Source organism: Leptodactylus fuscus, chromosome 2, assembly GCF_031893055.1.
Source record: "Leptodactylus fuscus isolate aLepFus1 chromosome 2, aLepFus1.hap2, whole genome shotgun sequence".
NCBI classification, from domain to species: domain Eukaryota; kingdom Metazoa; phylum Chordata; class Amphibia; order Anura; family Leptodactylidae; genus Leptodactylus; species Leptodactylus fuscus.
In genome coordinates, this window is record NC_134266.1 from 162,142,900 (window position 1) to 162,164,785 (window position 21,886).

The following is a 21,886-nucleotide window of genomic DNA, read 5'->3' on the forward strand; positions in this document are numbered from 1 at the left end:
CTTATAATTTGTTATTATGTTTTGTTATTTTATTGAAATTCTTTAATAAATATTCTTTTGTTTTATTATTATTATTATTATTTTAACGTGGGGTATTAGCTTCAGACAGCTACAGAACCACCTTACCCTCTCTCCTATACACACCTGCTATCCCTGTCCCTGCTTCTCCATACTGCAGGTGACATATCTCCTAATCCTGAACCATCTCAGCATATACCCACTTTCAGATATTCTTCGTCTCACCACACAACTAGTGCTAGCACACAGAACCACTTAAATCTTAAATTAATCTTCCTTGCTCTTGACCCTCTCCCCGCCTCTCTAGTGTTCTATGGAAAACTCACTCCAGATGTAATAAACTGGATTACATCCACAATCTTTTAATTTATTGTAAAATTTCTTGGGATCACAGAAACTTGGCTGACACCCTCAGACATCTCTTCAGCTGCACTCCCCTGTGGTCTTCAGGTCCCACACACTCTTAACTCCAACAACAAACCTGGTGGAGGTGTTGGACTTCTTCTGTCTGACAAGTGCTCCTTCAAACCAATCCAACTGCTACCTGCTCTCACCCTCTTTTCTTTTGAAGTGCACTTTGTCTGCATTTACTCACCCTCCAATCTGTCATATACCACCAGGACCTACCAGTGGCTTCATCAACCAATTCACCACCTTTCTCATGCACTTCCTCTCCCACACTATCATAGGAGAGAGGACAGCATGGTTACCATGTCTCACCTCTCGACTGAGTAGAACATACATTTTTAGCAACCAGTTAGCAGTCCATTATTTCTGCCTGTTCCATACTATACCATCTAGACTGAAGCTGTTCATCAGGAATACATTAAAACAATATTCTGGTTCACAAACAAATGTCATAATAATTGCAGAATACATAGCTAAATACCTGAATGCTCTCCTTTCTACTCTTTCTGGTGCTTTCTGGTCACTTTTCATTTCTGTAAAACAGCCACCAACTCTCAAATTACCCTATGAACCCTTTGATGGACTAGTCAAGAGTAGGTCAAAGGGAAATCATATAGGTTGGTGCCTACTTTACTGACATGAAAAGTGGACTTAGAACTTTGGAGTCTCCCCAGAACATTTACAAAGGAAGGCACCAGCTATTTAAACAATACAGTATAAATTTTATCATGAATTTATTATGATTTTTTTTAATTGAAAAAGGGTTACTTCAATTAAGATTGATTGGTATACCAGGATATCTCTAGGGATCCCTATCTGATTTCTGTAAATTTCTTAATCATAATATTGGAGAGTAAGGCCATAAGACATCCTTGATACAATACTATGGCAGACTTTATGTAAAAATAATAATGGTGGGTTGAAAGGCTCTGTGATACTTTCTAGACAATAAAAAATAGAATGGGTAGGTGTCTGTGATAATATGGAAAAGGTACACGAAATTTATCAATATTCATTAGATGCTTTAAATCATTTGTCATGATTCCTGAGCAAAACCAATGTTTATAGTCATTGCCATGGTACAAACGTAAGTTATGTAGATCTTCCCTTTTACAAGTTCTACTTACTACCAATTTCTTTCAACTTAAAGGGAATACAGCACTTTTTTATTTATTGAAACCTGGTTTTTGTTGCCAGGGGGGAAAAAATCCAAGATTTTCTTTGAAAAAACAATGTAGATAGGGACATGGAGAATTTTGAAAAACATCACAAAAATATGCTTAAATTAAAAAATACTTATTTAAATATAGGTCATTCCCTGGTGACCAAGTTCTTTTAATTTTACATCATGAGAAAACAACATTTGATGACTAAAAGATTTACTGGAAATGAGTAATATACAATAACAACCAAACTGTCCCTTTAGAACATGAAGAATTCAATATTGCTATGAAAAATATTGTCAATTGAAGCTTACCTGGAATGAACTTCCACAAGATAAAGTGTCATTGATTGAAAAGTCAAATTTCAAGAATGGTACTGGGCCAGATAAATCAATTGTCCCCTGACAATCTGGGTTTGTAAAAATATCATTCATATAAAGTTGGGTTTCATTATAACCAGCAAAGTAAACTGGACACAAGTAAATGTAAAGCTGGATATTCTGTGGACCACATGTCACTAAAATATCATTATAATCTGCAAGAAAAAGGGGAAATTACAATTCACAGTTTGAAGAGGAAATTTACATTCAATTATTTTATCTTCTAATGTTTAGTGAAATAGAAAAAACACAGTGGTAAAATATAGAAAATTGATTTATTACTGTAATATTATTACTAAAGAAGGGCGAACTTCCCAAGATTTGCTTTGGATTTGAGTTGATAGGGTCCCTGAATTGTTTCAGGTCAAACACATTTGGATAGAACCAGAAGTGAAATTATTATTCTCTGGGGTGAGGGAAGGTGAGCATAAATGTTTGCTTGTTTTTCACCTACACTGGGCCTCAACCTATTAATAACAACTATATAATAATTTATCACAATGCATGTCGTGACTGCGATTTTAGTTTGCGAAAGATTCCCAACTGTTCGCTTTTGTGAAAAACTAAAAATTTTAGGTATTTGGATCAAACCTGACTCCAGACAAAGTTGTTCACTGTTATGGTTCTGGGTATATATACAAAAATAATATTTTGAAACCGCAGAACCTCTTGGGCTGCAAAGGCACTGCAGCGAGGTCCACAGGCCCTATGGGCGGCTGTATGTCTGTGTGCAATAGTACAGCACAGTGTGAACTGGGAGCAACACAAGTTCACCAGTTAGACTCACTGAGTGAATGGCAGTGCAGCTCCTAATGTGAACAAGCAAAAACAAACAAAAGACAGCTGCCCAGGGTTAAGACTCACCCCAGGTCAGCGACAAACATAATCCCCTACAGTAGCTAGGGGTGCTCCTGCACACAGCTAGGAGTGGGCGAACACCTAGGTCCTTGCAGTAGTTAGGAGATCTCCTGCACACAGTTAGGAGCTTCCAACAGTGTTAGACAGGGCGAGCACAGCTAACTGGGGAACCACACCTGCTGCAGCTCCACAGGCTGGAACAATGTCTATTGCTCCAGGCCTTGGTGTAGAGCTGTCAGTCATTCAGGGTTTACTGGTGTAACTAGTAGTGCCCTATACTGCAACCTGCCTAACCACTGGAGACTCTCCCTGGGACTACTGTCACTAGGACTGGTAATTTCAGATAAAGTGTGAGCGCCAGGCAGGCGTCGACTCACTCTTTTTAAATGGAAGTCCCCGCCCAATAGGGGCGGTGGCCATGACCTCACCGCTCATGCTCAGTCGGGGAGAACTGGCACTTAGGCTGTGAGCGGCTCCAAAAGGTCCGAGCATGCTCAGTTGGGGAGAAATGGCACTTAGACTCCAGTCGCCTCACTGCATGAGGCCGAGGGCAAGAGTCGGATTGACCCGCAGGTGGCGCTGTGCGCCATGATGGAACCCTGCGAGACCCGATCCTAACATTCACCCATCTTTATTTACCCTTTGGTACCCCTACCAAATTTTTTTAAAAATATTCAAAGCACTGCCAAGTAAAATCTAATCGTTGTGCATCCCATAATTCAAAACACTAGATACTTAAGAGCCCACCAAGTCTAATTAATGCTGTTTTATATGTTGGTGACTTGATAGTGCCTGCATCTTAAGCTTTTTCACTATGTTAGAAAAGGTACTTAAATAGGACCTTTAATGTTGTCATGAAAGTGGGGTTTTATATACCACTAAAAAGTCGATAGTGCATTGAATTCCTGATATGTGACCCGGTGGTGGAGATATCTGTGCCATTAGTTTTGGCACTGTGTAAGGGAATTGCTAGGACCGCAATTCCCCAGTAACTGTTTGAACCCTTGGACGGGGCACAAGAGACAGTGAGCCCTAAGCTGAAGCCCCCCACTTTCCCTTCTTATTGCCAGGCCCTATCCTACGTAATAGGCGGCAACCACGAAGACAGTCCCTCCCTGTATAGGTGAGACACAAAACGCAGACAAGACGGACAACAAAAAAGAGAGGTCAGCTAGCCAAGGGTCAGTAACAGTCGAGCGATGCAGTGCCTAATCGGAGTCCAAAGAATTGTCAGTAGGGAAAGCCAAAGGCAAGGATAAGAAATGCAAGCAAAATAGTGACAGTACAGAGCAAGTATGCACAAGGCAATAGCAAGCATTGGTGTGAATGAGAGCCAAGGCTATATATGGAGGAAGAACCCGCCCATGGAGTTGACAGGAAGGCAGGCTGTCAATCACAGAGCAAGGCCAGATTAATCATTAGAGGAGCAGAGACAAATAAGGGCAGAAGACGGGTGTGGTACAAATACAATCACAGCAGTAGAGCCGTGTTCACACAGTGCGACCAAAAACTTTAAGCCATGAACCAAACTGCACACGCCTCCTGTGCTGCAGCACGCGAGCAGAGGGTGGTGCAGAGACCGGAACAGGCAGAGATGTTACAAGCTGATTTCTCCCCACTGTCAGAAGGGCATTCCTCATAGCTCAGCCTCATTGTTGGGCTGTGAGGAACACCCCCTCTCAGTACCCATCCATAGGCTTGGACTTGGGGGGGGCTTTCCTCACAGCTCAGCATCATCGTAGAGCGGTATGGAACGCCCCCTCTGACAGCACAAGGCTATGTTACAGTACTGTTAGAGGGGCATTCCTTACAGCCCAGTGATGATGCTGAGTTGTGTGGAACGCCCTTCTGACAGTGGGGAGAGATCAGTGCCGAAACTAATGGCAAAGATATCTCCACTACTGGGGCACATACCGGAAGCAATATATAAAACCGCAATTTCATGAGGACATGAAAGGTCCTCTTTAAAGGGACTGTCTCAAAGACATTCCCTGTGGAAATAGAAATTGGCCTAATCCTTGATGATCAGCTTGTATTACTAATAGAAACAACTTGCCAAACATTTCACATGTAGTGAAGATATACTATCACCATTCAGACAGCTCAGCGTTCTTGCTCATAAAGGTGGATACATGGAAAGGGTTTATTACTTTAAGATAAAAGTTGTGATGGAATTTCTACAGATGCATACCCAATATTCATATAATGATTTATAATCTTTTTATCATTATTTGCCAACACTTTCAACTAATGATGTTATATTTGGCACAAATATTGTGAGTAATACAGATGCAGCCACGTCTGTGCTTTTCATGCCTGAGTGTCAGGTGCTTGACACTGTATAGTACAGCAAACTACAGCTATGAGTATCACCACTAATTAGCTCATTAGTTGTAAAAAGGTCACTAAACTAATAGTGAACGCCACATGCAATTATAGAAATGTATCATCATTTAACACGTTACAAATAGCTCCATGTTATACATGATGCAAATGGAAAAAGTAAAACTAATTAAAGACAGAAAAAACAAACGCAATTGAAATACACAATTTACTAAATCATTGCTGTGATTAACACATAATTGCATCAAAATAATTCATTGATCACTCTATCATTCCGCTGTTATTCCTACTAGAAGTTCATTAATGTTGACAACTATGGGTTATTACTTGGGGATGTGTCCAAGTACATTCTCATATTGCCAAGTTAGGGATACATATTTGACAAGAGAAATGGTAACATCCAATGGTACTAATAAGGTTTCATAAGGAATGGAGGAGTAAAGTCAGAATAGAAAGTTATAGGATTAGAAAACTTAGAAACGATGTTCAGAAATTTTTAGTTAGTGAAAAATACAAGCATTTCTTAGGCCTGGTTCACATCTGTTGGGTATTCCTGTATGGAATACTGAACGCGTTGACAAGTGGTAAGTTTATGAAAGCACATGGACCCAATAGACTATAATGGGGTCCCTGTGTTTTCCGCACGGTCTCTGCACGAAACATGCGGAGAGAAAAATACTTCATATACTACTTTCCTCTCTGCATGACTCGTGCAGACACCACACAGAAAACACATAGACCCCATTATAGTCCATGTGCTTTCATTGCTTACCACTTGTCAATGTGTTTGGTATTCCATTTGGGGGGTCCCCATGCAGACTCCCTGAAAAGAGAAAGAACCTCACTTCTACCAAAAAGCATCAAATAGTGCAATGCATTAGACAAGGTATGAAAACATTAGATATTTCATAAAAACTTAAGCGTGATCATTGTACTAGGAAGAGATTTGTGACTGATAAATTTACTGGATTAAGAAAGCAGCTGCTAAAATACCAATACAAAGCAGTTATTTGAAGCTTCTGTTGCCGATGGAGTCCCGCAAACCTCAAATTGTAGGATCTTCCAGAGTCTTGCAATTGTACATAAACCTATTTGTTCACCCCCTCACAAGCACAAATGTTTGCCGTGGGCCGAGATATACATGAAGACTAATTTGGAAACAGTCTCGTTTACTGATGAGTGCCGTGCAACCCTAGATAGTCCAAATGAATGGAGTAGTGGATGATTGGTGGAGGACCACCATGTCCCAACAAGGCTGCAACATCAGCAAGGAAGTGGCTGAGTCAATAACAAAATCAATGTAATTTTTGTTATGTCTTAATATCTTTGTAAAAATTCTAAACTTTGAAAAATGTAAAAATTTCTATCGTCATTTCGTGACTTTTTTTTATATTTTTCTGTACAGTGCTGTGTAAATAAACATGCTCATTTGTTTTTATGAACTACGACCACTTAGCTAATAGGCATTTCCTTCAAATTTATCAACATAAATGTAGTGAAAGTCAGAGCTATTTATTTGCCTTCAACATGGTATAATGTGAAAATTAAAAAGTTCTTAAAATTTCCAACTAAAAACATAATCATTTTATTTGTAGACTAAACTGACCTGGTTCAAAGTCTGTTAAGAGTTTGTGTATAAGGACAACATTTTTTTGCCCAGTATATTTACGTAGCACATATCAGCTTCAGTTTTTATTATTTTAATGAATATTTAATTAATTTCACAGTACCTGGTGTTCTGAGAGTGTCGCCACAGTCATTGATGGTAATGCATTGATGTCCACGAATAAGAAAAAACAGCACAATATATACAAAGTTCTGGTTTGATCCTTTTGTTGATGAGAAATCCTTAAATAAGATAAAGACAATAATTTTAATTTTGCTTTATAATCTACGTAAAACATAGATAATCGTCTGTTTAAAGGGGCTCTATCATTGACAAAACGTGTTATGAGCTAATTATAGGCCTGAATAGCCTTTAAAAAGGCTATTTAGGTACTGTTCCCAATTTTTCCAAAGACCCCTTGTTTTTCTTAAAAATGGGTAAAACTGATATGCTCACCAAGCAGCACCCTGCCCTTTTTTGATTAAATTTCATCTCTTTCCAAGTTATTTGTTGACTGTCAGTGAATGGAAGCAATCTTAATCACATCTAGAGGCTAAAGAAACAGACAAACCTAATTCAGCTTAGTTGAGCAGTGGATGCAAATATATTTGTCTGAATGCTAAACAGCCTGGACTCCAGACTACAGCTGCACAGCCCAGGTTACATCATGTAGAGAGAATTACCAGAAAATTTAAGTAGCTGATCCCATTACCTAGACATGATATAATTGTATCCACTTCTCAGTTGAGAGCAAGATTGGAAAAGTAGTAGTAGTAATAATAATAATAATAATAATAATAATAATAATATATTTTATTTATATAGCACCAACATATTCCACAGCGCTGTACAATTTGTAGGGTTCAAGTACAGACAAAAAGATACATTACAAAGAAAGTCATTTTACACAATGGGACTGAGGGTCCTGCTCGCAAGAGCTTACAATCTATGAGGTAGAGGGGGTGACACAAGAGGTAGTAGGGGCGGAATTGAATAGCATTGCTTATAATATGGTCAGACAATTTTGCAATAGAGGTTACTGTCATTACACAAACATAAAACTGTATGAGCCATCACCAGTCATGTCCTTTAATGTGCACATGGTGCCTGGACATACAAAGTTAGTCTGAAACGGCATCATATCATGTGGGGTAATTTGGGAGCTAGAACAGAAGAGGGCTTGTTTTAAAGTTTTAAGCACTAAGTTGAAGCCTCTGGGTAGTGTTTTCTTTCACTGATAGGAAATACATATATTGAAAATGTAAGGAATTAAAATACAAAGCACATTACAAGACTACTGTATAACCACTGAAGAAATGAAAAGGTGTGAAGTTGTTTTCTGATCTCACAGATTTATGGCATATCCATAGAATATGTGATAAATGTGTGATAGATGTGGTTCCTACTCCTGGGACCTGCTTCTATCTTGAAAATAAGGGTCACCTACACCCCATCTGGCAGTCGCTAAGAATGAAGAAGTGAGAAGAAGTGACTGTATACATTTATCTCTATGGGAGTTCTGAAAACATGTTTTTCTGCTGGTTGATTTTATCTGTATAATTGTTAGGCTATATTCACACAAAACATCCATTTTTCATGGCTGTCTTGCACCAAAGGTGCACCTGTTTTCACGGATTCCCCATACATTTGAATATATGAAGGGTCCATGAAAACAGACAAAAATAGACATGACATATTTTGACAGTCGTTTAAAGTAACAATCATGTAAATAGCCCCCAGTAACAGACTTTAATGCTGTTGTGTGATGTGATCATTTTGCCATAATTTACTGTCAGGCGAATATAGCTTTAAACAATGTCTAATATTCATAGAGAAGAGAGCGCACACGTTTTAGAGGAAGGCAAACTGTGTGAATCTTACAGTTTGTAATATTTTCCTATTATGTTCTAATGCTTCCTAGAGATGTGAACATAATGGAATAGTATCCAACCATGTGCTTCCAAATACTCCGACAATTACATGTAATGGTTTATTTGTGTGTACAAAACTGAGTCAAATCTCACCTAAAACAATTACATATTTCTGTTATTCTCCTGATACAACTAAACTAACTTATGTATAAAGAAATAACATACTAAATCTAAGAAAAGAGTAAAATAATTACCAGCGTATTGGTATAAATACCTGAGCAGTATCCTACACCTTTCTAGCCTAAGGACATATACTAGGAATATAATAAGCTAATAAATTACCAGAGATGTTAAGGGTTGAACTTGGAAAAGATATTTTGTCTTGTTAATGCAAAATCCTATGCTCAGACTCTCCGAAGTACAATTAAGGTTTACATTGTGTTACTAATGTAATTACATGATTGATCTCGGCATATATACTACAGTATGCATATACATCTGCCATTATATCCCACTAATCTTATAATCACATTTTGCAAAAAAAAAAAGTTCATCATTGCACTCGGAGTCAGTGTTACTTATTCTCTTTTTCATTTCTTTTGTGATATTTTATATCTGTACAACATATATTTACTTAGAGACATCTATTCACTGTGCATTGTCTTTGTATATTGTTCTCATTATGGGTATTTGCACTCTCTGTAAAACATACAATAAGTAGCAATAAATCAAGGACTAGAATATATATATATATATATATATATATATATATATATATATATGTAAATCTATAAATGTACAGTTAGAAGGATCCAATATCCATATTTCAGATTCACAGAAAATCAACGTGAGTTGCATTCTAAAGATTCCGTTTAGAATGTGATATATAAAATCACGTCTGTTTTTAACGCCAACCATTTTGCATTTGTTGCATTTTTCCGTTTTTGAGTGTCATCCAATTTGCTTTACGTTTTAAGTGTCAATAAGTAGATGAATTTAATTGGTCTTTCTTTTTTTACCCAACTCTCTGATCCATTTTTAACGGATGTCAATCTATTTTGCATCAGTTAAAAATGTATCCATTGATTTCTATTGTGTGCATGTGTCCAGAATGTGCGCGCTGTGAGTACCCATTTGTATGGCTTAGGCTTATACTATCTGATATTGTCTATTCATAATATACATATTTCTACTAGTTCTCCGTATTGTTAGTGTGGTCCATTTATCAAAGACGACCATTAAAATGTAGGTGACAAATAATAAACACAAATGGGGTAGAAAGCACTTCTTCTTAACTATACTAAGGCATGAGCTGTTCACTACCTACAAACAAATGTTCTTTTCTATTATACGCACACAAATTTAGATATCAGAACCTAAATGACCATTTCTATGATCTGTTTATGTAAGGACATATAAAGTAGGGTGACTTACCATGTTAGTTGAATGGCTCTCCTATCTTATCTTCATTAACAGGTTTATTTTCGGAGTCGACTTAAATATATGTGCTATGTATTCTACAGTGTGGACTTTATATAGAAATACATTGGGGACTTACATACATCATTCATGACAACCAATACGTACTACACTAATAAGCCACATTGTTATCTGGATTTACTTGTTTGAGAAAAAGGAAAGGTGAGAATGGAGCAATTGTATAAATGTAACAAAAAAGTCCATCCTTATGAATTGATAGAATAAGTACAAAGTGTATGTATATTTCCTGAACTTGTAACCCGAGAGAGGGAGTTAAATAGGGAGATTCACTGCATTATTATCTACAACAGACAGGATGCAAGCGATAGGATTTTCACAGCTAGTAAGACCTTCAGAAAAGAATTCCACAAAAATAAACTACGTAAGTCACAACAGAATTCTTTCTTCGTCTACAGTTTAGGTTTCATAAAATCCTTAGGTTTCACTCAATGTTTCGAGTTGTTTTATTGTTGCGTTTAGGTCAGTTAGGAGCAGTTACGACCAGTCACAGGTTAGTTGTTTTTCCATCTATAAGTGTTTTCTAATATTGCTTATTGTCACTGTGTTTTTCTTGTCTAGAATAATTAAGCTTTTGGTGTGTACACTACTTATAAAGGTATACTTTTTTTAAGACGCACCTTCATTTATAAATCCACTTTTCATAAATTAATAGTATGCATAAATATAAGAAATAAATCTTATTACGGAAATCTGCTTACTTCTCTATTTATTAAGCTGCTCGCCTCCTCTTTATATTCAATGTCATTGAAAAGCACAGAGCTAACGCTTAACTTTTAATAAATAATCTCATTAAAATTGTCTGAGTCCTTGAGTATACCTACAGTTCTGAAGCCAGTATCGCTATATAGTACAGAGGGCAATCGTGGTTATCTATTGATTTTATACACAGTACTGTAGGGTTCACTTGTATTTAATGAGATTACTTATAAAAGTTAGGTTTTAGCTCTGTGTTAGCTTTCTTTTCAGTGAAATGCTATTTAATTAATAAGCGTTTAATTTATCAGCTATCAGTGATTTAATCCTCTTTATGTTCACTCAGACTATTTGTTTACATAGAGTTCTTATCCATATCCAGCTCACAGACAGTACTCTATGGAGAGGGGTAGGGAGAAGAGGTAGCTGCTAACTATTTTATCACTTTGTGCAGAGTCTCATATTGAAGATACAGCAGTGTCAGAAAGTTCTCTTGACCCCCAGAGTAGCAGAGAGTAGCAGCTATAAGAGTGCCTTTTCCTACAGCCTCCTTTTCCTCTCCCTTTTCATAGATTCATATGTAAATAGTAAATTAGCTTGATAAATGGAGAAGGAAACATATTTCTTAAATAAAATTTATTAAAAGTTTCTCATATTTACCTCTACTGTCTATTTATGAAACAATTGGAAGTAATGGGAGGTATGATATAAGATGTAAAAACGCCATTTCAGTAATTGCTTAGAGGCTTGTGCTATGGTTGCTTCAACTTTGGCTCTAACAAAACCCAGGACTAGAGCTGTGAGCCCAGGTCTATAATCACACCCACAACCCAGATATGGATCCCAGTCCTTTGCCTACTGGAGAGGAGCCACCTTAGCAGGAGGTATCTTCTCACCACAACCTTTCCCTCTGCCTGCCTACAAGAGGTCATAGGCTTTTCCTGCTGAAGGCTTGTCATACCTTCATTTGGCACTTTATTCTTTTCTTGAAAAAATACCTCTGTTCCTTCATATAAAACAGGAGTCTAAATAAGGCACCTTTAGGAGACTTTGTTAATTTTCAAATCGGCAGGTCTTCAGGGGTGCTTCCAATAAGCAGTGGGTGGTACTTAGAAAAGCTAGTCTGAAGAAGGTCAATCAGTGAACCAGAAAAGGGTCATGGGTGTCAAGGGTTAATCATGTGGGTGAGAGGCAAGGCTAGAGTTTGATCTGATCCCAAAAAATACAGTAGCAAGTAAAAATTAAAACCTAATTGCAATGTACAAATATATGAATGTATAGTGCAGAGATCTTTTCAATGTTCTTACCAATACTTGAGCCTATAATCCTGGGGTTATCCTATAACTAAGGGGACATCCTCTATATATATAGAGGAAATATAGTTTTACCATGGTTATAGACAGGGCTTCTTTACATGAAGTATGGTGAGACTATGGCATTCACTGCCACAGAATATGATGATAGCTAATAACTTGTACAAGTTCAAAAATAAAAGTATCAAAGGTTATGTGAACTATTTGGGTTAGAATATTGATCCCGGAATTGCAATATTTGGAGTTGGGAGGTAATTTTGGGCAATTGGTATCCATTTTATGGTGACTTTTGCCTTCTTTTGAATCAACATGGTAGGTATATAGATTGGACTGGCTGGACTGCAGTTAGCTTTCCTTGCTCTTAGTCAGTTAGGCAGTTTGTTAGTGTAGAGCAGGGGTGCCCAATACATTGATCGCGATCTACTGGTAGATCGCAAAGGACGTATGGGTCGATCGCGGGATGCAGGGATCCCCGGAGTCTGCTTGTTCAGAGTGCAGGCTGAGAGTCATCTCCGGACACTGGTAAGCGGGGCTGGCAGTGTCCAGAGATAACTCTCAGCCTGCGCTGTGAAGAAGCAGACAGTGGGGATCCCTGGGCAGCCACAGAACGCCGCTGTCTCCTGCTATCATGATCCGCCTGGCCCCACCCACAAACCTGGCCATGCCCACAAGCCCGCCCCGGCCCTGCCCATAGGCCCGCCCTGGCCCCGCCCTAGTAGATCTTTTGCCTTGGTCAGCTAATAAAGTAGCTCACACGCTGAAAAAGTGTGAGCACCCCTGGTGTAGAGGGGTCACAGGGTCTCATAGCCTTTGAATAGGCCTCTCTGAATTTTTGTACTGGCTTAGAATCTTGCAACTTACTTTTTGGAGTAGCACCACACAGCTTCAACATTGTATTGGAGTTAAAATGCACTTTTGAGGAAGATTACAGAAGAACCTAATAGAACAAGGATCAAGTCCTGCTGACGTGTAGATTTATGAACTCTTGTTGCAGACTAGATAGCCTTAAGAGAATGTACTGCCATTGGTGGAAGTGCTTTACAACCTTTGCGAAGATTTATAAACCTTTCTACCTTCAGTAAAGATAATCATGAATTTGTAAAATTACTTTGAGTCTCCTTTCTCATTCTAGCACCAAGCCTCCATCCAACCACCATCAGCCAGGGGACTTCACACAGGATGTGTGCTAGGGTAACAACCATCATTAGGATCATCAACAGTGCAGTGCCTTTAGGATATACTAGATCTTGTCTTCAGTGTGACATAGAGTCTGCCATGGGTTCTTAAGTTTCTCCCTATATGCTGATGGTCTATACTATTCTCCTTCTTATACATTACCATGTGATCTACTTGTCTTAAGAATTTCAATGGTTTCCTTTCTCTTTATACAATGATCTGCCATGCGTATACTCCCCTTCCTGCTGCTTTCTCTAACATGGAATTTATATGGTAGATATGTGGTGAGGATATTGTAGAACATTGCTTTTAAGAAGCAAAATACATATATATATATATATATATATATATATATATATATATATATTTATTTATTTATTTAAAAAAAAAAAAAAACAGCCTTCAAAGTGGTTAGCCTAAGGCCTCGTTCGCACGGGGAGCGGATTGGCAGATTTTGGCCCCGAGAGTGACGTGGGAAGCCGTGTCACTCTCGGGCCAAAATGCGCCTGCCACGACTGTCGCGGCTTCCGACGTGGCTTCCCCCTCCGAAGTAAGCTCAAATGAATGGGCCTATGCCGGAGGGTGCTACCACGAGGTGGACGCTGGGGCTGAATCAGCCGTGCAGTCTGCCTCAAGAAAGGACAGCTCTTTTCTTTTTTCCATGAGCAGCAACATGCCGCTCACGGAAAAAAGTAGTCTGGCGGTCTACATAGACCTCCATTGTGAGGGGGCGGATTATGATGTGGATGCAGCGCCATAATCCACCCCCTCTTCCCCCGTGTGAACGAGGCCTAAGGCAACGGAAGTGTTTGCAGCTGATTTCCTGGGTTACAGACCTGCTGCAGGTCAGAATGATGGCTCAGTCTATATTTCAGTATGTATCTCTCAGTTTTTGAACCTTGATAAGATCTGGACAAGTTTATGGATGGCACATTGTATTCATTAAAAGATTAAGTGTAATTAATAGCAGTGTAACAATGATGATTAGCCCCAGTAAATATGGCAATAGCTAAAAAGGATGTGTTACCAAAAATGAAATGTAAATAATTTTGTTGGGCATAAGTGTAATTAATGGTGGTGTAAAAATGATGACTTGCCACAGGAATACAGTAAGAGCAGTTATAGTTAGCACCATGTATGCAGAAAAATGAGTGCTGTCATGCTTCAGGTGTTACTTCATGTGGACACAGGCAGAATGAATATACAATATGGAACAATTTTGATTGCTGTGATACAGCAAACTGACAATGATGGCCGTCCCTTAGCCCTGCCTAACACAATGACACTACCGTTCTGAGGCTTTCCCCTAAAATCTCTCTATCAATGTATATTTTGCATATAATTACATGTCATTTATGTTCTCTAACTGAGATTTGATGTGTTTTCTCTGCGATCTTGATATGATGGTGATTAACTCCTGAACTGAAGCACTGCAGTGATATGGCTGACTTTCATCATTTACCTCATGACATGAGGCGGAGTTGGACCAGGATGGTAAAGTATGATGATTGTATTTTTCATTTATCTTATATTAATGTTGTTTTTTTTTCCTTCTTCTTTTATTTCAGATCTGTGAATTGGACTCCGTTGAATTTGGTGGCCACACAGTTTCTGACCCCATTTTACACGGCTCCCCTCCATAGTCATAGGTTTGCCATAACTGGTTTATGAGGTCCATTGGTATAGCTATTTTTTTGGCAGTCAAGCCCAGCGCTGATGTGAACCTAAATTAAGAAGTCTGTATGTTCCTCTTCAACATGGTCTTCAGACCTGGTCTGACAGCTTTCCGTAAATGTTTAAAAATTGGAGTCACCAACTAAAAACATCACAAACAAAGGACAAACACATAGCTCAATTGTATAGTCCAAATACATCTAAATAAACAAAAAGGATGAATCTCACCCACTTGGAGTCAGCAGGAATCAGAGCTAAGGAGATGTTGTTTGGGAGAGAGGCACCAATCCCTAAACTGCCCTTCAATTTCTATCATTTATCCACCACAAAATTGACTCCTGCCCTAACAAGGGCAGCACCAAACTGTACCTAACAAAACAGTTGCAATGCGTTTCCTAGCACCTTTGTACCATTCATCTGGGGACCTGACTGGACTAGTACATCTAAGTGTACCTACAGATAAAGAAGTAACAAAACCTTTAATTTTACAAAAAAAATAGTTATTAGAACCTGAAGTAGTGGGTCTCCTACTTTGTCCTCAAATAGGGGGCATAAACGCTACATAACTGAGCGAGTAGCGATAACAGCATCTAACACATGTATGAGTTGTCCTGCATTAGTTACATCCATCAGGTGTCTCTCTGTTAGGATTGTGCAGTAACTGCGGCCATGATCAGGGCGTTGCTGTCTGTTCCTCTGCACAGTCCAGGGTTGCAAGGGTTAATCTGCCTTGCAACAGCCGGGTGTGGTCGAGTCTTTGATGGACTGGTGTGTCGACCAATGGACGCTCGGATTGGGCAGCTGGGCTATCTGCTGGTGACGTGTGTGTGTGTGTGTGTGTGTGTGTGTGTGCGTGCGTGCGTGCGTGTGTGTGTGTTCCATCCTGTAAACAGTAAATTGCCCCTGAGATAGCCACTGTTAGTCAGGCAGCATGCTGCCTTGTGTGTTTGTGGTAAAACTCAGTAGGGTCAGCTAGCATAACTTCTCAGACAGGGTGACTGGGAGTGGGCTTGGCAGTAGTTGGTTGGGTGGAACAACTGCACACAGGGTGTACATGGTCTCTGGCTTGTCCTGGAGTTCAGGCTAGCCAGTTTGTTTATTTGTGCGGCTGCTCTGACTTCACAGGGCTCTGTGAATTGTTAACAGAGCACACCTGGTCCTTTACTTTAGCTGCAGTGACAGGACCTGTTAGACTGTGTTCACACCAGGTTGGTTAGCAGTCAGTGGCCCAGAGGGCTCCGTAGGGTTTAGTTTGTTTTATTTTTTAATAAACCCTGCTGACCATAACACTTTCTCTGACTTGGGGACGGGACAACAACTATTTAAGTAACTCCTGTGGGTAGCCTCTGGGCTGTCGCCACCATTTCTCGCTCAGTTATGTAGAGTTTATACCCCCTCTATCTGGGGATAGAATAGGAGACCCTCCACTGCTAGTTCTAATTGCTATTTCTATTTAGTTAATGGTTTTGTTACTTCTTTACCTGTAGGTACAGTTAATTTTACTATTCCAGTCAGGTCCCCTGATAATTGACAAAGATGTGCCACGAAATGCGTAGGTACTTTTTTGTTAGGTACAGCTGGGTACTGCCCTTGTAAGGACAGGAGTCCTTGTAAGGCCGGGGCCCCACAGGAAGTAAACGCTGCGGTAAAAATCACAGTGTTTTACAGTGCAAGCAAAGGGGATGGGATTCGTGCAAATCCAATGCCTACTTTGCGGGAAAAAAAACAGTGCGGACACGCTGCGATTTGTAAATCCGTTGCGGCTTTGCAAATCGCAGCAATTATATCTACGGAAACGCTGGCAGCTTTCCCATAGATATAATGTTAAGAGAAAGTCCGCAGAGGAAAACTCGGTGAACTTTCTCTTAAAAGCTCTGCGGAAAGAACCGCAATGCAGGATTACGGCCCATGGGGCCTTAGCCTAAAGATAGGGATAGAAATTTAGGGGCAATTTAGGGACTGGTGCCTCGCTCTCTAAGATGATTTCCTGAGCTCTGATTCCTTATGACTCCAAGTGGGTAAGATCAACCCTTTTTGTTTATTTGAATGTATTTGGATTCTATAATTGAGCTATGTATTTGTCCTTTGTTTCTGATGTTTTTAGTTGGTGACCCCAGTTTTTAACCATTTTGATTAAATGTTGAGTTTTATTTTTGCACCAATGCTGATATGATATATTATTATTTCTGATTTGTTTTGCATATGAGGTAGCAACAGTGCTCTTTTGTGCTTTTCATTTTCACAAGGGAATAAAGGAGAAAAAAACAACGTACAGCCCATTACACAATTTCTCCTGAACACGACAAATCCCATATATTGATCATATACTGCTATATGGGTTCATGTTGGGGGCTCAGAATAGACATAGTGCTATTTGGCTTTTCGAGGCAATATTTAGTTTGGACTGGTTTTCAGGTGTCATGTCATATTTGCAGAGCCCCTAAAGTACCAGTACAGTACCAGAAATCCCCAAAAGAGTGATCTCATCTTGGAAACTACACCCCTAAGAATTTATCAAGAGGTACGATGAGCATTTTGACTCCTTGGCACTCCTAAAACTTTTAAGTGGGTTATTCGGCGTACAAAGAAGTTGAATATGTGGGTATAAGCTGCTGTTTGGGAACATAGCATGGCTCAGAAGGGAAACCAGCAGTACACTTTTTAGCTTTTAGAGTATAGTTAGAAGGACTTTCTGGATGCTATATTGCTTTTGCAGAATCCCGGAGGTGCCAGTAAATTGGAATTACCCAAGAAGTTACCTCATTTTGTAGAGCCAAATTTAGGGTATCTGCAAATGAGACATGGTGTCCAAAAACCAACAATCTAAATCTGCGCTCCAAAAGCCAAATAGAACTCATTCACATCTTGGCCTGTGCCCTACTGTGTGTCCAAACTGTGGTTTATGCCCACATGTATGATACTGTTGTACCCAGGTTAATGTACTTAACGTCATAAGTAGGTATAAACTACTGTTTGGGTACTCAGGCACAGAAGGGATTGAATGTTATTTTGTTTTTTAGAGCACAGTTTAGGTTTTGGACATCATGCCACTTTTGGGCAACACTTTGGGGTTAAAAATTTTCACTATACCCCTGGATAAATTCCTTCAGAGGTGCAGTTTCCAAAATGAGGTCATGTTTAAGGGTTTTCTCTTTACTAGTATTTCATGAGCTCTGCAAAAGTGGCATTAAGTCCAAAGACGAAACAGTCTAAACCTGCGCCCTTAAAACCAAATAGGGTGCAGATTTGAAGGAGAGTTATTTGGTTTCAGAAGTGCAGATTGGTATCTGGATGTCATGTTCCAGTAAAGTAGAAACCCCTAGGTAGTGACCCTATTTTTAAAACTGCACCCCTCAAAGAATTTATCAAGGGGTATAGTGAGCATTAGTTTCCCAGACATTAATGCACAGCATATGATAAAAAGTGAATATGTAAGCTCCTCAGAGTACATTGGGTACACCAATTTTTTTTTACCATTCTCCCAGTAGCTGCTACGATTGGGGGGGGGGGGGCACTTTTGGTCTCTTTTCTCTTGTAAGTTCTAAATCTGGAGTGAACCTTGAGATACACTTGAACAGCTTATACATTCCCTTCCTGCAGCCAATTTTGTGCTAATGATCTGGGGTTTGCCATTGTACAAACTACATTTTCTTTTTTTTTTTGGTGATGTAGTCTTATTTGGACTTGTTTTTTTTGCAGAGTAAATTGCAATTTGTAATGACTCTATTATGGGGTTGCCTATAACTTATTGACTAAATTTTATTAACTCTTTCATTAACTCAATTCTGGCATTGCTTTTCACTTATATTTTTTGCTGTGCAGCATACAGCATAAGTAACATGTTACCTTCATTCTATGAGTTGGCACAAGTACCATATTAAATCCATTACAAATTTTGCAGATGAAAAACCCATTTAAAGATATAAATTAGAGATGAGCGAACACTAAAATGTCCGAGGTTCGAAATCCGATACGAACAGCCGCACACTGTTCGGCTGTTCGAACTGCTTTCGAACCCCATTATAGTCTATGGGGGAAAATGCTCGTTTCAGGGGTAGGCAAAATTTGATACAATTATACTTACCAAGTCCACAAGTGACGGTCGGGCTGGGTTCTCCTTGAAGTCTTTTCCCGGCGCAGCGCCCCCGCGGCGTCTTCCGGCTGGAATTCACTCTGCCTAGGCATGGGGACCTAGGCAGAGCCGACAGCGCATGCGCGGTCGACTCTGCCCGGCCCGACGCCTGAGCAGAGCGGATGCGTAGTCAGAGTGAATTACACCCGGAAGAAGACGCAGGGACGCAGCACGGAGATGACTTCGGAAAGGTAAGAGAAGAACCAGCGTTGATTGGCAGAATGTATAGCATTCTGCCAATCAATGCTGGTTCTGCATCGAACCTTAAACTTCGAACAGCTAGTAGTGTTCAATCGAGCATGAGTATTTCGAAAACCGTAGTATTCGATCGAACACCTACTCGATCGAACACTACTCACTCATCTCTAATATAAATCAATTGTTTTTGCACTGCTATCTTCTGAGAAAAGATTAAAATTATGTATTGGCACTCCTAAACTCATCGCGGGAGAGTAGGCCATATTGATGGTAACATTTCAGAAGTGTGACAACAGTGTCATACATGTGTGCATGACGTCGAGTTAAAACTCCAGATCAGAACTCAGCTGAAGTTACAGTCAGTTAGTTAACTCCCACTCTAGAAGCACCTTTGCATCTTGGGCGTACTATTAATTTATATCACTAAGGGGTTAATGCTTGAGAATAGAAAGTCATAAACACATGGCTTGATGAGATTGGTGTGGAGGAACTCCAGTGGCCTGAACCCTATAAAAAGACACTTTTGGGATACATTAAAATTCCGATTAAAAGCCAAAACTTTTCATTAATTATTCATCTCTGATTTTATAAATGTAATTTGGCCACAGGGTGCCAATTTTTATGGATCCATTATACAGTGCAGTATACGAAAGAAGATCCAAGAAAACATAGAGCATAGAGCAATAAAAATAGAGCATTGCTTAAATTTTGACAGTCTATTACAACAAGCCGCCAAAATATCAGTCATGTCAATAATTATAATTAGGCTTTGTGATCAAAGTGAAATTAGCAGGAGATAACATTTTTAGAAAAAAAAAACAAAAAAAACATGGATGGTGGCATGTAAAGCAAAAGAGAATTTATCAAAAATTTGTAAATATATATATATATATATATATATATATATATATATATATATATATAAACTTGGTTTAAAAAATAGGTCACTTTATGGTGACCCATTTATTATTATTATTATTATTATTATTATTATTATTATTTATTTTTAGAGCACCATTAATTCCATGGGACTTTACATTTGAGGGTTTACATACAATACATAAAATACACAAAACAAGTACAATAATAACAATCTATGATGAAAGCAAGATAGAGAAGCAGATGAGGGTAGAAGCTATTCAAATGGTGATGTGGTATCAGTAGTGTTATCATTAGGCAATGGGTAGCCAGTGAAGGGATTGGCAGAGGGGAGCAGCTAATGAAAAACAGGAGAAGAGGTGGATTAAGCGAGTGGCAGCGTTTAGGGTGAAATAGAATGGGTCAAGTTAATTTGCTGGGAGGCCATGAAGAGTAGGCTGTGAAGGGTCTAGGTAGGAGATATTAGGGTGTGGATTACCATTTTTGTAGTTTCAGGGGTAAAGAAGGAGCGGATTCAATGGATGTTCTTGAATTGGAGGCAGCAGGAGGAGTTTTATGGTTTTAGTGAAATCTTGCTTTGGGAAATCCTTCTGATTTTTTCCGTCACTGCTTATGCAAAAGTTTGAGATTTTGTCAATTAACAAAATGAAGTGAATGGATAAAATAGAAATCTAAATGAAAACAATATTTGGTGTGACCACCCTTTGCGCTAAAAAACATCATCAGTTCTTCTAGGTACACTTGTTTTTGAAGAAACTCAGTAAGGAGATTGTTCCAAACATCTTGGAGAGCTAGCTACAGGTCTTCAGTAGATTTGTTCAGTAGGTTTGCTCAAATTCTTCTGTCCCATCATGTAATCCATGAGAGACTCAACAATGTTGACATCAGGGCTATGGGTAACCATATTATCACTTCTAGGATTCCTCTTTCAGACATCAGACGGTGGATTATGGCGCAAAGAGGTAAGGGAAAATTGATCAGCAGGCAGGATGGCAGTGGAGAAGAGGCAAAATACTAGGAAGTTAGCAATCACAGGGAATGTAATTCACTACTACCCTGTAACAGCCCATTGTCTTTCAGCTGAACAAGTAAACAAAGGAGCCACTATAATACATGAAGTAGTGACAAAAGTTGATTATTCCACATCAGATGATACAGAAGCTTTTAGTATCATTTAAGCTAGAACATGTCTTCCTAATATATCTATATGTAATATAATATTTTAAATATTCAATGAATATGATTGAAACTATATTTCTAAAGGCCAGGACAATTCCAGATTTCTTTCTATTATTTCTGTATAATAAAAATAAATCTGCAAGAAAGCACAATTTCTAATAATGGAAGTTGTCCTTTTTTTAAAGAAATGGGTTTCCTGAAAGAATACAATGTCACATCTATGTTGTGATACTTGTTTCCAGGCTAGAAATCATTTTGGTGCTGACCCCCTGATATTGAATGAAATACATACAATTTATTGCCATTCTAATTTAAAAAAATTATACTCAAAATATACACACATACACATGGCCATAATACCATTTGACAAGATGTATTTCCCAAAATGTGCAGGGTAGAAAGTCAGGAAGATGAACAACATGCACTTGAAAAAGCTCTCTTCAGCAGGCCATAGAGAAAGCGAAATTATTTTACATAGAGCCAGATTTTGTTAAT

The 21,886-nt window shown here is 38.9% G+C and overlaps 1 protein-coding gene across 1 annotated transcript in view; it reads right to left on the minus strand.

The window, feature by feature from the left end:
• The window catches only part of LOC142195319 (zona pellucida-like domain-containing protein 1), a 31,621-nt gene extending 21,505 nt beyond the window's left edge, over window positions 1-10,116 (minus strand). The window contains exons 1-3 of the mRNA XM_075264975.1: window positions 10,082-10,116; window positions 6,901-7,018; window positions 1,904-2,124 (exon numbers count right to left, since the gene is read on the minus strand). Coding sequence (XP_075121076.1) covers window positions 1,904-2,124; window positions 6,901-7,018; window positions 10,082-10,084 — 342 coding nt within the window. The 5' untranslated portion in view covers window positions 10,085-10,116. The remainder of the gene's footprint in view (window positions 1-1,903; window positions 2,125-6,900; window positions 7,019-10,081) is intronic.
• Between the last annotated feature and the right edge of the window lie 11,770 nt (window positions 10,117-21,886).